The 13,799-nt window shown below is 41.4% G+C and overlaps 1 protein-coding gene across 1 annotated transcript in view; it reads left to right on the forward strand.

Moving 5' to 3' along the window:
- The first annotated feature begins 3,782 nt into the window (after window positions 1–3,782).
- The window catches only part of RGS22 (regulator of G protein signaling 22), an 80,836-nt gene continuing 70,819 nt past the window's right edge, over window positions 3,783–13,799 (forward strand). The window contains exons 1-3 of the mRNA XM_081919692.1: window positions 3,783–4,388; window positions 6,329–6,357; window positions 12,923–12,985. Of these exons, the coding sequence (XP_081775818.1) occupies window positions 4,364–4,388; window positions 6,329–6,357; window positions 12,923–12,985 (117 nt within the window). The 5' untranslated portion in view covers window positions 3,783–4,363. The remainder of the gene's footprint in view (window positions 4,389–6,328; window positions 6,358–12,922; window positions 12,986–13,799) is intronic.

The following is a 13,799-nucleotide window of genomic DNA, read 5'->3' on the forward strand; positions in this document are numbered from 1 at the left end:
GGAACAGAAATTGATTGATTGTATGCATTTCCTCCTAATCAACTGTGCTGCAAGTGCAAGTGAAGCTATAACAAGTGATAATAGAATCATAGAATTGTAGAGTTAGAAGGTATCTCAAGGATCATCTAGTCCAGTGTTTCCCAACCTTGGGTCTCCAGCTCTTTTCAGACTACAATTCCCATCATCCCTGACCACTGGTCTAGCTAGCTAGGGATGATGGGAGTTGTAGTCCGAAAGCAGCTGAAGACCCAACATTGGGAAACACTGATCTAGTCCAATCCCCTGCAATGCAGGAAACACCATCCAACCTCCGCTTAAAAACCTTTAAGGAAGGCAAGTCCATCACCTTTGGAGGGAGTCCATTCCACTGTTGAACAACTCTGTCAGAAAGCTCTTCCTAATAAGTTTAGTTGGAGTATCCTTTCTTGTAGTTTGAATCCATTGGTTCAGGTCCTACCATTTGAAGCAGGCAAAAACAAGCTTGTTCCATCTTCCATGTGACAGCCCTTGAAATATTTGAAGATGGCTATCATATCTCCTTTCAGTTTCCTCTTGACAACTCCTTCAACCATTCTTCATAAGGTTTCTAGTCCCTTGATCTTCTTGATTGCCTTCCTCTGCACGTGTTCCAGCTTGTCAGCATCTTCCTTAAATTGTGGTGCCCAGAATTGGACACAGTCTTCTTTCTTTGGCAATCACTCGTAGCTGAGTAAGATTGTCTTCCATGAACACAGTATTGTCTTTAAGTGACTGTGGAGGCCAATTCTGGATCCACACGTCCTTCCACAGCGGGGACACAGGTATCAGAGCAGAAGTTGATTACTGGTGAGGATTTCCCAAATGTGTCTTTCTCTTAGCTATTTTTCCCTTTCGTCCTGAGTTTGTGTTTCTTCAAAGCCCTTGACGTGTGTGTTTCCTCTTCCTTCTGCAGTCACATACCGTAGTCGGTGACAATTTGTCCACAAACCAGTTGTTGCATGTGGAAATGCCTTGGTGTGTGTGTGTTGGTGTGTGTAAGAGAGAGAGAGCGCAAGAGTGTTTACCTAAAGAAATTATGGATCAGCAGCATAGATGGCAATTTGTAATGGGCATAAATAAGGGCACAGTGTTTCTAAAATACATAGAAAGAAGATGGCAACGTTAACTGTTTCAACATGAAGTATGTTGAAGCAGATAATGATAAAGTTAATACGAGATTTCATAAGAAAGGGGCAGAGAGAACAAGCCAGAAGAAATCTTTTCCAAAAAAAAGTTCTGTCACAGCATGGAAGTATGGTTCCAAATTGCCTGTGCTTTTCCATTACTAGAATGAAATTAATTACAGCAGTATCCATGCCATACGAACCCAAGTGATATAAACCAGACACTAAAACGCCTACTCTCCCCCCTTCTGAGTACTTTAAGTTGCTGCCAGATGATCTTGTGAGAAATGGAGGGCATTCTTTCTTTGTTGAATTTGGATCTTCAGGGGAGCCTGTGCTAAGAGGCGTGTAGGAGGGTTTGGAGTGAGTAGGTTAAGAGTACCAAACATCTTTCTATTCCCTTGGTGTTTGATATCTGAAGCTCTTCTGTGCATTGTTCATTGAAATATACTCAATTTCACCGCTAGGGGACATCAAAGATTCATCTTCGAAAAATACTTCACAAAAGCTTGGGGGGGGCGAACCTGAACTAATGCTTTTAGGCTATTCAGTGCATCTGTAAACGTAGCATTGTAGGTTCATGCTTCAGCCTTGCCTGCCAACTATAGCCAATGAGTATTTAATATTTAAAATGTGTTTCCTTTGGCTATCAGTTATAACTTATGGCTCTGAGAAGTCTTTGTTTGTTTCAGTGAGGTCATGTTAAAGACCTGGAAGGCAAGAAGAAGCTGGCTCATCAGGACTAAGTTATGACTTCTTTCTTGGTCTCCCTAGGAGCTCAGCTGGCTTAGCACACATAGGAGGACATTTGCTGGAAATAAGAATATTCAGCATAGCTCTGGAAACACAAGTATTCCAATAAGTTGGGGTGTCATTAGGTTGCTGACAAATCCCAGGCTTGTTGCTTCCTTGTGGTGATAGGATGATTAGAATAACCTAACCATGGGCCTCCAGAACTCTGTGGAATATATCCTCTCATTTAGTGGGTGTTTTGTTGGTCTCTTAGAATTATAAAATAATAATACACTTTGGTCATCAGTAAAGTCAGGTTTCGATATCAGTTTCATTGTAGTGTCAAAAGATTTGTCTTTGTTGGAATCATTACATTTGTAAAGTGCTATTCAACAAGAGCTAGTATAGGAAGTGAATGGGCTTCTTAACCTGAGCTGTACAGTATCTTGATTGCAGTGATAGTTTTATTTGTGGTAGCTCAGGTTAAGTACTTAATTGGTTCCAGAGGTCCGTTCCTAACCTGAAACTGTACTTAACCTGAAGCACCACTTTAGCTAATGGGGCCTCCTGCTGTGGCCGCATGCGATTTCTGTTCTCACCCTGAAGCAAAGTTCTTAACCCAAGGTAATATTTCTGGGTTAGCGGAGTCTGTAACCTGAAGCGTATGTAACCCAAGGTACCACTGTAGTTGTCTGGTTGTTTGAATCTGAAGCTGGGATTTGAGGCATTTAGAGACTCAGTACTGTTCACTAATGTTGATGAATTTCATCATAATCCCCCACAGGTATGGAAGAAGGGTGGGCAAGAAGGATGCCAGACTGGATGAAGGGCTTATTTTTTCCTCTGAGAGAGCAAGCCCCCTTGAATGGAGTTGGGCTACTTCTGAATAAACATGAAAGGATTGCACTGTCAGCCTCTGCTAACAATAAAATAAAATCTGATTTTGTTGTTTACTTCCAAAGTGTTAACATGCACAAATCCACAGGGATCTTGGATGTTCAATTTCTGTTTTGTATGGAGAAATAAATATAAATTACAGGCTATTATGGCCACTATGAAAATTAACTTGAAGCAAATCTACTAATCTCGGCGCAAAGGAGACTATGTGAATTAAGAAAATAAATGGCAGACAGCCAACCCATGAGCAGAGATAGAAATAAGGGCATAATCAGGAGCAGGGATTCAGAATTAATACTTTAGTGAGACAGTGGAACCCTTTGATACGACTTACTATTCATCTCTCACTTTTCCATAGCCCAAAGTAAGTTTCTGCAGGATTAAACTATCAGCTTTTAAACCATCCGTATTTTCACATATCTGTAAGGGGGGGGGGGGGAAGAGCCTGGAAATCCTTCGAATTAACTCTCAAAGTTGATGACATGTAGAGAAATTAACTCTGATTACAAATGTCACCAGCACCGTTTCTTTTGCAGATATATTTTGAATCTCAGCTGTACTAGGCTGAATTGTTGGAGGTATTTATTCTGAATCAGTCAAATCCAGGGCAACTAAAGGCCATACCCTTATTGCATTCAAATTATGCCATGCCTCTTCAAGTTATGGAAAAAAACCTTTTGCTCTTGTTTAACCCTAAACCTGATGGCATCTGCACCAGGATAGTTAAGAAAAGCCTGTTCCAAGAGCAACTCCTCCATGGATATGGAATGTACGTGCCCCTGCCAGACTGGTCGACGTTATTTTGAAACCGAGGGGGTCATGCCAAAGAGTTGTTTGCTTAAAGGAGAGAGGGGGGAGGCTTGCCAGGAAGGCCAGATAAGAATTCTACACAGCACAATCGTCACCAAGGCAGCATTTACGCGTTGCTAAATGCATCACAATATCGGCGAACCAACCCCCTCCTCTTGCAGGTGATGGGAGCTGCAAGCAGCGTGGGCAACACCTGAAGGGTCCTATCACCAACGCAAATCTTTGCAGCCGTCTAAACGCAGCGGGCTTTTTTGGGGGGGGGGAGAGGGAAAGACCCTCAAGCTATTTCCTAACGGGCTAGAACTGGAGAGGGCGCTGTCGTTTGCAGACCCGGCCGGGTGGTCCTGCGCCCCCTCGAGGCTGAAAGTGAAGTGTATTGGAAGGAACCGGTCGCCTGTCCACCGACGGGGAGATTTTCTCCCCCAGGTTAAAGCACTTGCGTGCTCGTTGCTTCCGCGCGCCTCGCTTTATCCGGCTGGCTAGCCAAGCCGAGAGAAAGCCTTCGCCCCCAAGAAGACAAATGTTTGTTCATGGAGTCAAGGAGCCTTGTTTCCCCTGTGCACGGTCTGCAGCAGCTCCATAGCAACCCAGCTCGGCTGTGATAGCGCGCAATAACTAGGACAAGTTGTAAACGCCGAGCAATTCGTGCGTGCCCAGGCTTAGGCCCGCTGCAGTCTCAGAAGTTATAACAGAAGTTATTTCCCCGGGCTCCCCTGAGGACCATGAGGCTTTAGCTCAGGCGGGATCACGAGCTATACAGAGGCAGTGCGCCCATCCTCACCATGCGGGAGAAGAAGCTCACCACGGGTATGTACTGCGGCCGGAGAGCATAGCAGACAGTGAAGAGGATCGGATGTGCTGCGCTTTCATCCCGTCACAGTTCATGTTTCAGTGGGAGGGAGAGGGATGATGAACGCTGAAAGGAAAAGACATTGTCAGCCAGCCAAGCCCCACAACCCTAAAGGGCATGTTCACAAGTGATGCTCAGAAGCGCTTTTTAGAATGGAATGCGTCAGGTGTGAACATGCAGCCCAGGTGGAAAGAGCAATCTGCTCCCATGTTCCAAAAGCTCATACAAACGACAGAGGACTTGGTTGTATGTATTGTCCAATTACTGTTCCACATACTATTCCAATACAGTGGTACCTCAGGTTAAATACTTAATTCGTTCCCTAGGTCCGTTCTTAACCTGAAACTGTTCTTAACCTGAAGCACCACTTTAGCTAATAGGGCCTCCTGCTGCCGCCGCGTCACCGGAGCACGATTTCTGTTCTCATGCTGAAGAAAAGTTCTTAACCTGAAGCACTATTTCTGGGTTAGCAGAGTCTGTAACCTGAAGCGTCTGTAACCCAAGGTACCACTGTACACTATTCCATAGGGGAAATACCCTGTTCACTCTTTAACATAGAGCGGTGTGCTTAAGGTAACTGAAATCAGTAGATTTTATATGTCCCAAATTCTGGGATTGTTGTACACTAATTTGGTAACATAGGCCTATCTTTTTATAAAGCTGCACAGTCATATATTTATTTACAAGTGCTAGCATGTTCTCTCTTGACAAACTCCTAAATTATGTAGCCTTCATTTTCTAATCTACAGGGTAAACTGAGTTGTACAGATAGTGACTTATTGCACAGGGTCAGATACTGAGGCTGTGCAGGGAAAAGCCTAGTTCGCAGGGGTAACTAAGGCCCTGCAGGTGTTGTTGCACCCAGTCTCATCATCTCAGTCATCATGACCAATGCTCAGGGATGTTAGATGTTGTGGCCCATAGGTTAGCTGCACCTGTGACAGGTGTCTGTCTTAAAAGTTCCTGGATTAGAGTTCAGTTCTGTATCCATTGTATCAGCCATTCAGGATTGCTTCTGTTAGCAGGATTCATCCAGGAGTTGAACCCATTAGATTTTGAATGCACTAAGTCCTAGACAAGGATTTAGTGAGTTCTATGGCACTTGAAATGAGGATCATTCAACATGCATCGGGAAATGTTCTTAAAAGTCTTCTGCTTTTAATTTTGAAGCAACGACTCAAATTCTCAAGTGTCTGTCATCTTATAGGTGGATACTGCAGACTCATAAATTGGCCGATTCAGTTGTCATTTCCCTAAAGTATATTTCAGGGAACTATTGTTTTTTAAACCCTGGGGTTTTTTTATTGCTTAGGCCCACTACGTGTTTTCACTCCTGTACATCAATTTTTAGAATAATTCGTTAGAATTGGCCACTGGCTAGAAAACAAACTCATTCCAAAACAGTTCCTTTGCTTTTAGCAGCAGCTTCATATGCAGGAATCAGCAGGTGAAACTTTTTTTGTGGGTGGTATATAGAGCTAATAAGCAGATGATATGTAAATATTTGCAAAACAAGCTGCTCTTACATATAGAAGAAATGAGCTGATGACACTTACACACCCAAACATCCTGAAAAGGGCCCAGTGAGGTCCCCAATATGGGATAAGCCCCCCCCCAAATGATCTATATCTCCATCTCCTCCTTACTGTCCTTTACAAAAAGGAATATCAGTCTATCTTGCAAATAATATTATCTGGAATATATTTATTTTATTGTGAAATAGCTGCTTTTTTTGGATATGCAAATGGGTTTGGTTCTAAAATGTACATGGTTCTCAATATTTACAACTACATTTGCATAGTTAGTGATCACTGATCTCTGGTAAGATTAAAAACAAATGAAAAACGCTTTGGCTGAATAACTTTTATTCCCTTTCTCTTTTTGTGTTGTGTTTCAGTGCCCCCCAGCATAAGGGACGATGAGTTTGTAAGTAAACTTTTCCTCTCTCCTGCCCTCAATTTATAGATGAATCGGGTAGTTATTATAAATATAAATATGATATAAATATAATTGCTATATGTCATGCAATTTCTTAAGTGAAACAAGAATGAAACAGAGGAGCAACAATGCCTCACACTCCACTCCCTATTAGTTGTCATCTACTCAATCAAGAAAATTAACTTTTTATATCACAAGATAGGGGTGGAAATTGGAAACAATTTTTAAAAACATATTATTTCAAAATTATTATTATTTTCTTTATAATGGTGCACCTTTTCCTATGCATATTTTCCTGGAAGTAAGTCACATTGTGTCCAATAGAACTTACTCCTTAGTAAATTTGTATAGGATTAGACCCCAGCCGTAAGAAAATTCAAATTACAAAGCAGAAGGGATATTAATTTAAAAATTAGGACAAATTTCAAAACTAGGACAGTAGGATAAATTGCATTATGGACTAATTAAACCAACAAAAGCATACTAATTTTTATTAATTAAAGGTTTGCCAGATATGCATTTAATTACTAGACACACAAATGCAGTGCATTCCTATGCTTGTCTATTCAGAATTTCAGTGGGACTTACTTCCAGTAAACATGTATAGGATTGCAACCTTAGGCACACATTTTTTTTTAATTTTTAATTTTACCTGCCCTTCACCAGCAGGTCCCAGGGCAGGTTACAGCAGTTTAAAGTTCAAAATTAAAAAGAGTTAAAACAGATTACAATCACAGGAATAGGGTGGGCCCTGAAATAAGATAAGATAACAAAGGTTTAGGTTGTAACTGCCGCTGGAATGCTGCATGTTAACATCATCCATCATTTCCCTGAAACATGTAGCTCTCATACTGTTATTACATTGTGGCTTTAAGAGCTTGGCCGTGTCAACACTATCCAATTTTTCTTTTACCCACCCACTTTTTGTATAGGCTTAAATATAGTAAGGTTTTTCTTGCCCCTTTATCTTTGCAAGGCATAGATGGCATCACAAGGCGAGCAAGGCCCCATGAAAATTGACTTCCCTGTTCTTTGAGCCCTTTCCCCAGTTAGCTAGGGATGTCGGAGAATTCCAATGAAACTGGAAAAGGACATGGAAATATCTCCAGTTAAGAAGCTCGTCTATGGTAAGGAGTGGAAGTCAGTCAAGTGAATACGATCAGTATTCACTCACATGGTTGTTGTGGTTTTTCTGAAGTCTGCAAATGATGAATAATTAACGATTAAGTCATTTTTATGTTGTTTGGGTGTTCCCTTTACATGGAAATGAATATGTTACATGAATAGTTATGTAACACATATAATTTATATTAAATAGCAGATAGTGAGATGAGTATGATAGCGTTTGGCACAAACCCAATTGCAGCGGAGAGGAAACAGTAGATTAAGATGAATACAGGTCAGAATGGAAGTCTCTGCTTTCTTACATCCCTGAAGTTAGGAGAAGACATAGTCCATTTCTAGTGTTTTGTCTTGACTGCTAGCTCAAACTCAGGGCTCAGGCAAAAAATAGCATAATTATTTGGGAACAAATGGTTGGTTCACCCCCAATGTTGATAAAATACTTGGTACATTTTGCTTCAGTTCTAGAAAGTTGGGATGGTTCCCTGTAGGCACAGCAAGGACTGATCCAGAATGTACTAAGTGCTGTATTATCAAAGGGCTCAAAGCACTCTGTTATTAAATCTGCCTGAGATGAGGACACAAAGACCCTTGGATGGGTTTTTAGGCAATAGGGAAGAGAAAGGAGGTAACAGTATCCCAAAATGCAGTCACTTCCAAATGACCTGTTTATTAAGCATTCATTCTGATCTGCAGAAAGATTATCGTATTTTTTGCTCTATAAGACTCACTTTTTCCCTCCTAAAAAGTAAAGGGAAATGTGTGTACGTCTTACGGAGTGAATGCAGGCTGCGCAGCTACCCCAGAAGCCAGAACAGCAAGAGGAACCGCTGCTTTCACTGCGCAGCGATCCCTCTTGCTGTTCTGACTTCTGAGATTCAGAATATTTTTTTTCTTGTTTTCCTTCTCCCAAAACTAGTCTTGTGGTCTGGTGCGTCTTATAGAGCGAAAAATACGGTAGATGACCTTATGTCAAAACAAGTGCTACTCACAATTCCAAGCGTATTTCCTCATCGCTTTTCTTATTGTAAGACTCCAGTCTTTTAGGGAAATGGATTTGTTGCACAAGACTTCCCAGGGACGTTTCCCATCAGTGTAACATAAAGTGTTAGCAATAACTTCCTCCTGTTGAATTTCTGTCATACAATTGTTAAAAGCAAACGTACTCCTACAAGATGGATCAAGGTTTCCCAGGATTGTTCTTTAGTCAGAAAAAAAAGATTTGTGTTTCTACCAGCACCAAGGGACAACAACTAAATCCAAAGATAAACAGAACCTTAAATTAGAAGTTTCAAGGCTTCAGTTCAAAACATAATTGCTCAAATCTAATTCTTATGGAATTCAGAGTAACTTGTGAAACACATTAACGTGATATCTACAGCTGTTTTCATCTGAGAAGATTAAGCCTTAAACTGTAAAATGTGAATTGGGACTGGCTCCCTCCAAAATCTACTTTATTCCTTCTCTCCCCTTCTCTCTATTTTCCCCCCCTCTGATGCTGCCATTGCTGCAAGGGGAATAAAGGTGGATTTTTAAAAGGGGAATAACAATTAACAATCTACGGGGAAGTTTTGTTTATATTAAAAAATAAAAGATAATTCCATTAATATGCTAAGTGTGTAAATAATGTAGTAAAACATCTTAATTGATACAATTTGTATATATTTCTTACCCCTATTTTAGTCCCCCAAATAACATGGTTATGGTCAAATAAAAGCACATGTCTGCATATTTCTAAAGGGTTTCAGATTCCTGTATTAAGAAGTGATTTGTTTTATACAGTTCCCTGGGGACAGAAAAATCTGCAATTCTTGTTAATTTTTCAAATCCTGTCATCTGCAGTGGGGTGATTGGAAAACTATCTGCATATGATGACTGAATAAATGTGAACTATGTCAGTTTATTGACTGTGGCCTGTTTCTAATAATTTTTCATGCAAAACACAACTAAACATTTAAGACTCAGATCATTGCCTGTGTCAGTGTGCTGCTGTGTGAACCCCATTTATCTCAGAGGTTTACACAGAGATTGTTACGCTTTGAGATCATCATTATCTAATCACGTGAGAAACACGTTTGCAATGGGGATGTCAAGGCCAGGATGGGGCTTTGGCGATTGTACCTAAATCCCGTTCTTGACATTCTGAAGTCAGTAGCCTGAAAAGCATCAAACAGAATGTGCTGCTCTGTCTTCTATCAGACTTGATCTTAAGACTAGACCTGGCTGAGCCTGGCTTTTTACTTCCTGAGAATCACAGGCTTATGCTTCACAGAGGCTCCTGTTCCCTTCTGAAATTGAAAGAGAGTTTTGAGAGCTACACATATGCAGCTCACAGTAGCTCACCAGGGCAGTGGCAGACTTTGGGCACTCAAATTTCAGCAGTGCCTGTGTGATGCCAAAATTTGGTTCTACATACTAAATTATAGTTGCGGTGCCCCCAAGGCTTGACACCCAGTGTGACCGAACCAGTGGCACTCCCCTAAATCTGCCTTTGGCCAGGGTAGGCCCTATCCTCAATCTTAAGATTTCTAGTTTGGGAACTTCCTGTGCAAACCTCTAAATCCCAGCATCTGGCACCATTGTGGTCCAGATAGGTAGGTATGAGAAATTGAAATAGCAAGATGAATATAGTTGCCTTCTGATAAGAATTCCAATGTCCTTTATTTTAAAGGTAGTTATTTTCAGGTGCAGGTGGGTCATTTCTCTCAACAGATTGTCCGGAGAAACATGCCTTAATTCTAGTCACTGGGAGAAAGACTGTTGGTTGGGTGGTAGAACACATGCTTTGAATGGAGAGCCCTGATTCCTTTTGTTATAAGGATCAGGTAGCAAGGACAGACCTGTGCTAGAGACCCCGAGTACTTCCAGATGTGGACAGTTTAGGAGCACTCAATCATATAACACCAGTCCTGAAAGATCTACACTGGCTCCCAGTACGTTTCCGAGCACAATTCAAAGTGTTGGTGCTGACCTTTAAAGCCCTAAACGGCCTTGGTCCAGTATACAGTGGTGCCCCGCAAGACGAACGCCTCGCAAGACGAAAAACCCGCTAGACGAAAGGGTTTTCCGTTTTGGAGGTGCTTCGTAAAACGAATTCCCTATGGGGTTGCTTCGCAAGACGAAAAAAATCTTGCATCCCCCCGCGGTTTTTTTCCGCTTTTTCCGCCCTTTTCTTAAGCCGATAAGCCGCTTATCAGCTGTTCCGCTGATAAGCCGCTTAACAGCTGATCGCTGGAAGCCGCTTGACAGCTGTAGCGCTAATCCGCTAAGCTGTCAATGGGCTTGCTTCGCAAGACGAAAAAACCGCTATACGAAGAGCCTCACGGAACGGATTAATTTCGTCTTGCGAGGCACCACTGTACCTGAAGGAGCGTCTCCACCCCCATCGTTCTGCCCGGACGCTGAGGTCCAGCACCAAGGGCCTTCTGGCGGTCCCCTCATTGCAAGAAGCAAAGCTACAGGAAACCAGGCAGAGGGCCTTCTCGGTAGTGGCACCTGCCCTGTGGAACGCCCTCCCACCAGATGTCAAAGAGATAAACAGCTACCTGATATTTAGAAGACATATAAAGGCAGCCTTGTTTAGGGAAGTTTTTAATGTATGACATTTTAATGTATTTTAAATCTTTGTTGGAAGCCGCCCAGAGTAGCTGGGGAATCCCAGCCAGATGGGCGGGGTACAAATAAATCATCATCATCATCATTAGGACTAGCTAGTCCAAGGCATTTTGCTGCCTGAGGCAGAGGACAAGATGGTGCTAAGAGAGAGGAACAGCTGAGGGGCTCAAAAGGGATAGGGGCTGCTGCTGCCCCCCTCCCAAGCAACCCTTACCTAATGATCAAGCCATTTCCAGCTTTTCTTTTTAGCTGGAATAGGAACTGTTCTGTCACACTTCTAATAGTCACCAAGTGGGTAGCCCCCCCATTTCCTCAACCCCAAATGTTTGAGGGAGGCATGATTTTCATTGAGACCATTGTGTGTGGGGAAAGGGTATTTAAATACACCTGTCTCCCTCACTGCATTCCCCTTCACAATTGCCCCCTACTTCAGAGGGGCAGAGGAGGAAGGTATCAGGGCAATTCTGTTTGAAGAGCGAAGAGCTAAAGTGATGGAGCTGATTCCTAGAGAGGAAAGGCAGACCACAGAGAATGAAAATGCCTAGAGCAATCTATGCAACTGCCGTGTGAGGGAATTGCACAGCTGCTGCGTTGAGTTAAAAATGGAAACAGAAGATGGAAACCATGAGAGGAGAGGCCACAAATGGAAAGGAGAAGTCACAGCGAAAGAAGAATGGATGCAAAAGCTTGTGGAATATGCAGAAATGGCAAAACTTACCAGGAAAATAAGAACTCAAGATAGCAAACTTTTTATAAGGAATGGAAATGGTTTATTGAATATTTACAGAAAGATATGTAAACAGTGAAGAACATTGGCAGGAATATTGTAATAACCTGCAGTTTCATGAATATATATTTAAAGTAGATGAATAAATGAGCAAAGTAAGCTAATTTGAATATGCAGTAAATATTAAAAATAAATTTAAGGAACCACAGAAAGAGGGGGAAGGAAGTCAAGTTTTGAAATGTTAAAATGACTATAAAATTATTGAAATGTATAGAATTGAAAATCATAAAATAAATAATAAAAAAGAAACCATGAGAGGAGAATCTTTCATAAAATGTGAGCGAACAAGGTAGTAGTAAATGTTCCGTAGTAAATGTCCAGTAAGCAGCTGCTGGCCTTATATTAGGCCAGATAATTTATCCTTCTAATCTAGTATGGTTTAGTCTGACAATACTGAATGGGCAAACAGTCTCACCTGGTGTGGCAGCCTCCTATGTACCTGTAAAGAGAGTTGAAAACAATTCACAAACAGCAAACTGACAGTATGGAAACTGCCAACCCCTCTAAGAAGGCAGCAATTTCCACTCCAACCTACATTCATCACAGTTGGCACTGTTTCTGTTGAACCAAATTTAATGTTATTAGTTTTGCTGCCAACTGTTGAATGTAAATTATATAACTTACATTTATTTCGTAGACATCTGAAAGCAGCCCTGTTTCCGGAAGCTTTTAATAGTTGATGTTTTGTTGTGCTCTTTTATATTTTGTTGGAAGATTCCGAGTGGGACTGGGGCAACCCAGTGAGATGGGCCGGGTACAAAAATAAATTATTGTTATTGTTATTATTCAATGTAAAGGAAATGTAAAAGCAGTTTTTACTAATTAACCACATGTAGTTTGCAGACTTGAAACAACAATGTGAACAAATGCAAATCATATTTAACTGATTTCCATTCCTGACTACAGAAGAACATGCACGCTGCAGCAATTTCTGCTACCTTTTAATTCTCCAACATCCCTACTCCTGTTAGATGTAAACTGCTCTTGCTTCATCACATCACATAGTTTTGTTCTTTTTGGCTCTTGCAGGAGGATTATTTAGCAACCGATGATATGCTTGTAGACTTCTTTAATGAATTCTTGAATCTCCCCGTAAGTATGTTGATATAAACTTTTCCTTAAACACTTACTGTGAATATTAAGTGGTTTATGAGATAATATAAGGTAATAGGGTGATGTCTGTATACTTGAAGTGGACTAGCCCCTCCCGCTTGCCTCCAGGTCACAGCAGATTCTAAACTGCATTTCCGAAGTGTGAGCACACATAGTTGGTTGCCCATGAAAATATCGCAGAGAGAATGTTGACTTTGTAAGAATTATCTCATGCGGGAAACTCCAGTGGGTTTCGAGGTCGAGAGAACAATGCTACAATGCATGTCAAAGCAACAAAAAATGGAAAGTGGCTGTTGAGAAACCCTGACCTCATCATAATTTGATTTTCTCAGGAGAGTTTTCCCTTGTCAACATTAATGTGGTTAATGTGAACATTTTTATATTTCCAGTTTGACTCTCCTGCAGCTCATCACACAAGTTACTCGGGAAGAATGTGACGCCCCTGTTAAAACACCATTACAATTTGGCCTTTTATCTTTGTTGTGCTTATGCAGCCGTTGCCTAGAAACAGGGCCCAGGTGTAAGCATTACTATGTAGGCAAGAGGTTAAATTAAAGAATAGCATTGGGCTGAATGTCATCTACCCCAGGAAGCATGTGCTTAAGGAGAAAAAATTGTTGCTAGCCTACATAGATGCTAGAAGTGTTCATCTGACAAAATTAACCATTACATTGTGGTTTTTGTATAATGGGGGATTTCAGTGGTATGGTGGTCGTTGGATGGCCTACTTTTAAGGGGCAGAAGAATGGCACTTCTTGCATAGAAATTACATCAGAATGTGGATGATGATAAT

Source organism: Podarcis melisellensis (genome assembly GCF_964234715.1).
Source record: "Podarcis melisellensis genome assembly, chromosome: 7".
Taxonomy (NCBI): Eukaryota; Metazoa; Chordata; class Lepidosauria; order Squamata; family Lacertidae; genus Podarcis; species Podarcis melisellensis.